This window comes from Arachis ipaensis, chromosome B01 (assembly GCF_000816755.2).
Source record: "Arachis ipaensis cultivar K30076 chromosome B01, Araip1.1, whole genome shotgun sequence".
NCBI lineage: Eukaryota > Viridiplantae > Streptophyta > Magnoliopsida > Fabales > Fabaceae > Arachis > Arachis ipaensis.
The window spans coordinates 10,758,320-10,763,159 of NC_029785.2; the positions used below are offsets into that span (position 1 = coordinate 10,758,320).

Genomic DNA, 4,840 nt, shown 5'->3' on the forward strand with positions numbered 1-4,840 from the left:
AATACTTTTTTTTACTAAATATTTCCGATAAAATAATTTTATGTACAGGTCTACCTATATTAAGGATGTGCATCTCCGTTCCATGATAATATATTAATATTGATTGATTACTATTTTTCAATTTGTTAGGTTATGGCACATGCCATCAATGCTTGGATTTTGTGGTTTCGTGCTAATTCTGTAGATTTAAAGAGCAAAGAAGATTTCCAATCCTTTTATCAGCTCCTTTACTTGGAGAATGTCCTTGTGCTTTTTGTGAGATAAAGAAGCAATAAATTATTGATTTAACAAAGAGTGCAACCTTCGCCATATATATCTGATTGTTTTGGTCTACCAATAAAATAGGATTAAGATTCTCTAAGGTAAGAGAAAGGTGATAAAGTGAATATAAATGGAGAGTTGTATATGATAGTAGAGCGAAAATCTTGTTGACAAATAATTATGAAAGTGAAATAAATGTAAGTATGTAATCTGTTGAAAAAGTCGCCAATGAATTTAAATGACATCATCTTTTCATACTCATTTAAGAAGTTATGATTTTGAATCTTCTTATTTTTTATAAAAAAAATCTGTTAAAAAAAGTCTAATAGCTCTGAAAAGAGTTAGCTCAATTTTTTTGCCGACGATTCACTCTTATTTTGTAAAGCTACCCAATACAACTGCTCTAATCTTTCCCAAATTCTCTAACTATATGGCAGACTAAGTGGACAACAAATTAATTTCTCCAAGTCTGCTGTGTTTTTCAGCAAAAACACCCCTTTACCCATCAAAACTGAACTAGCGGCATCTTTGGAAGTCCCAAATATTGGGACGCAGGATAAATATTTGGGGTTACCCTCCATAGTATACAGATCCAAAAAAGAAACATTTACTTTTATAAAAGAGAAGGTGGCAAAGAAGCTCTCACATTGGAAGAAACCATTTCTATCTGCTAGTAGAAGGGAGGTGTTGATCAAAGCAGTGGGTTCAGCTATACCAATTTATACTCTGGGCTGTTTCAAACTTCCAGATACCCTCTTAGATGAACTGCACCGAATGATGATGCAATTTTGGTGGGGACAAAAACAGAATGAAAAGAAGATGCAATGGATCAGTTGGGACACTATGACCAGAGAAAAGAATTTTGGGGGTATGGAGTTTAAGGACCTAAAGGCATTCAATCTAGCCATGTTAGCTAAACAAGGATGGAGGCTGATGACTAAACCGCATTCTCTTTTCTACAAAATCTTCAAGAATAAGTACTTTAGATACAGTTCCTATCTAGAAGCCAAACCAGGAAATCGACCATCCTGGCCTTGGCAGAGTCTTTTGGAAGGAAGGAAAATTTTAGAGAAAGGAGTTAAGTGCAAAGTTTCAATTCAGGGATCTGTCAGAATCAGAGAAGACCCATGGTTTGGGGACCAACCACCATTTCGCATTGTAGTTAATGAATGCAGAGATGAATCGCTTACCTGGGTTAGACAGCTAATCACAGCCGAGGGAGAATGGAATCAACAACTCCTTATGGAAGCCTTCCCACTAGACACAGCTCAGCAAATTCAATAAATTCCTATCACAGAAGAGGAAGACTCGATTATATGGTGCAATAACAACTCAGGGAGTACTCGGTAAAATCTGGGTATAGTATAGCATACCAATTCTTTCACCCTCCAGTGAATTCACTCCATCCCCGATATGCAGACTGAGAAATGTGGAAGACCTTATGAAAAATGAGAGTAACACCAAAGGTCAAATTATTTGCTTGGAGATTAGCCCATGAAGGCATTGCAGTTAAAGCAAAATTGAACGAGAAATTACCACAAGTTAGCAGCCTTTGTCCCCGCTATCAATCGGCGCTGGAGACACCGATGCATGCCATTGTCTTCTGCCCAGAAGTTCTTCAAATTTGGAACAACTCCCCAGTAGCTAGCACTATTCTCCACGACCCTAACCTAAAAGCTTGGGATTGGTGGAGTCAATTCATGGAAGTTGAGAAATCCAAACCCAATTTCAGAATCAGAAGTGCTCAGGTGGCTTACCTTCTATGGCAGATTTGGTTGGCGCGGAACGCTTTAGTCTTCGAGGACCAATGCCAGGAACCTAGAAAAATTATGTCTCAGGCGATATTGTTGGAGGAGGAATACTGGCGACATCATTTTCTCAAACCACCTTCTCTATGAACAGTAGTAACTAGCGCTTTGGAACTTCTTTCTTTCTTTCTTAATTGTTTTCTTTCTCTCTTTTACCCATTAGATAATTTTATTTAACATCTCGATTGGAAAATTTCTTTGTCTTGACATAATGTACACCAAGAGAACATAATGTACTCCAGATATAAAGTTCTTTTATGCAATAAAAAATATATCTTTGAAAAAAAAAAAAAAGAGTTAGCTCAGTTTCAGTTTAAGTTAAAATTTCAAAAAGAGCAATGCTAGGGAACCAAAAGGGTATTAGCCAAAAACCAGCTAAATACCTCTGGATGAATCCAAAATCTCTATGAGTTAATATACATGGATGTTTCTTCTACTAAGTATCAGAATGTTTCTTTTTCATACTAAATGAATGTTCTTTTATATATTTTTCGAATTTTTTTGTATTAAAAATGTGAATGTCTCTATTTCTTTAAGAATTTCATAATTTTTTTTAAAAATTTTATAGATATTTAATTATTTGAGTAAAGTACCATTTGTACCCATGAAAGTTGAAAACGCTGACAAATGTACCCACGAAAGAAGAAAACTACCAAATGTAACCATCAATCGTGACATCCGTGGGACGAAACTAACCAAGCCTTATTCCGGCGTTGACTCCGTTAGTAACTCATCCTCCATGGCACTTCCCGGCGTGACATGGCTTGGGGGGTTTCTTACGTGGAAATTACAAATATATACAATTGGATTTCAAAATTATAATTAAAAAAAAAAGGAAATTAGAATTGAACAGTTATCAAAGGTACAACTCTTCGCGCGTTTCACAGAACAGAGGGTAGAGCCCTAACAGTAGACTGTTCATCTTCTCCACTCACAGAAAATCTCCGGTGCCGACGATAATCTCCGTGTTCAAGAGAGGGTGCTTGTTGGTGTGGATCGTGTCAGCTGTTGGAGTTGTGTGGTCTCATCCACAGGTAAGCACTATCCTTCGATTTTTTTGTGTTGGTTTTCTGTTTTTTTGTTGCATGGTTGTGGGTTGTGAATTCGTTTTCTGTTCTGTATACATGTGTGTTTGCAGATGGTAACTATCCACATTACGCTAGTCATTAGTCACAGAGAAAAATTTGAAAAGGGTGATGATGGAAAACTGGCGTATGTTGGGGGTGAGAAAACAGAGATTGAACGAGTGAATGTGGACACGCTAAATAGGTTCTTCATGAATGACCTAGTAAAGGACATAGGGTACAATGATGTGAGCGAGCTTTACTGGCTTGAACCTGGGAAGGAGTTGGATGGTGGGTTGAGGTTGCTTAGACTAGACATGGATGTGGTGAGTATGTATGAAGCAGCGATTGCTAATGGAAGGAGAGTTGAAGTGTTCACCGAGAATCCAGTTGACCTTCCTGAGTTCGCAGAAGAGAACAACGAACCGGAATCAGAGCTTGAGATATTAACTGTTAATAGGACCCCAGTGAAGCACAGAACCAAGTTGTGTGTTAGGAGACCCCCAACCCCAAAGAAGAAGAGAAAGAGAGTGGTGAAATTGAGTGAGACTGCTCAAACAGAGGATGTTGCGGGAGAGACAGAAGTCCATCATACCCCAAGAAACACACAACAACCAGAATTCAGCAATGATCAACCAAATATACCCACCCATTCACCAAAGGTTACCTTCGATGAGGCACCAAGGATCATTCAGCTATCAGATCCACCCACTGAACCAAACTTACCGCCATATCAACCTCCGGAGAATACTCATACACACCCTGAACAACCAGATGTGTCAGCTGCAAGTGAAGAAACTGGAAACCAAATTCCAGTTTCTGCGGAGTCAGTGGCTCCCACTGTGGATAAAGGGCCTGCCGAATCTGTCGAGGTTTTCACACAGTACATCCCACAGCCTTGTCAAGAACCCGGTACTGGTAGTCAACCCAGTAGTTCACAGCCCGAACCAGATATAAATCCAGATGAGGGTGGTGGTAGTCAACAGAAGTCCAAGAGACGATCAACAGTCAGGCCTCCACCTTCAGGGCAAACATTCATACCCAACCAGGATCCAAACAAGCATCCTTCATTCTATATACCTGTGGATGGTGAAAATATGTCAGAGGCAAGTGCAGGGATGCATTGTTACGAGTCGGAGGAACTTGATTCTGTTGCAAGTGATGATGAAGACAGTGAGCAGGTAGCTTTTCCTCAAGCGAATCCAGATGCTCCAGTGAGAGAAGTAAGGTTGGAGCTTGGCATGGAGTTTGAAAATCTGGACCATTTCAAGAAGGCAGTTAGGAAGTTCAACATCAACTTAGGGAGAAGCATATTCTTTCCAAGGGTGGATTCAACTAGGTGCAAGGCCATATGTTATGATGAGAGTTGTCTGTGGTAGATATACTGTGCAAAACGGTCGTTTCCATTAAGCTTTCAGGTGAAAACGTTTGTGAATGAACATACGTGCAGCAGAGTTAACAAGAATAGATCTGCAGATGGTAAATGGGTTGTAGAGGAGCTTGAGGACAAAATCCGTGATCATCCAGAGTTGACTCAAAGGCAGGCACAAGATTTTTTCAAGAAGGAGTATGACGTGATTGTGAACGAGAGGAAGATATACAGAGCTATGGTGAAGGCAAAACAACTAATAGAAGGGAGTGAAATTGCTCAGTATGCTGTTCTTAGAGACTATGCTAATGAGATTATGAGGACCAACCCTGGCTCCA

The 4,840-nt window shown here is 39.4% G+C and overlaps 1 protein-coding gene across 1 annotated transcript in view; it reads left to right on the forward strand.

Moving 5' to 3' along the window:
* LOC107646191 (naringenin 8-dimethylallyltransferase 2, chloroplastic) overlaps positions 1-522 on the forward strand; it is an 18,141-nt gene extending 17,619 nt beyond the window's left edge. Inside the window, exon 11 of the mRNA XM_016350399.2 lies at positions 130-522. Within this exon, the coding sequence (XP_016205885.1) occupies positions 130-264 (135 nt within the window). The 3' untranslated portion in view covers positions 265-522. The remainder of the gene's footprint in view (positions 1-129) is intronic.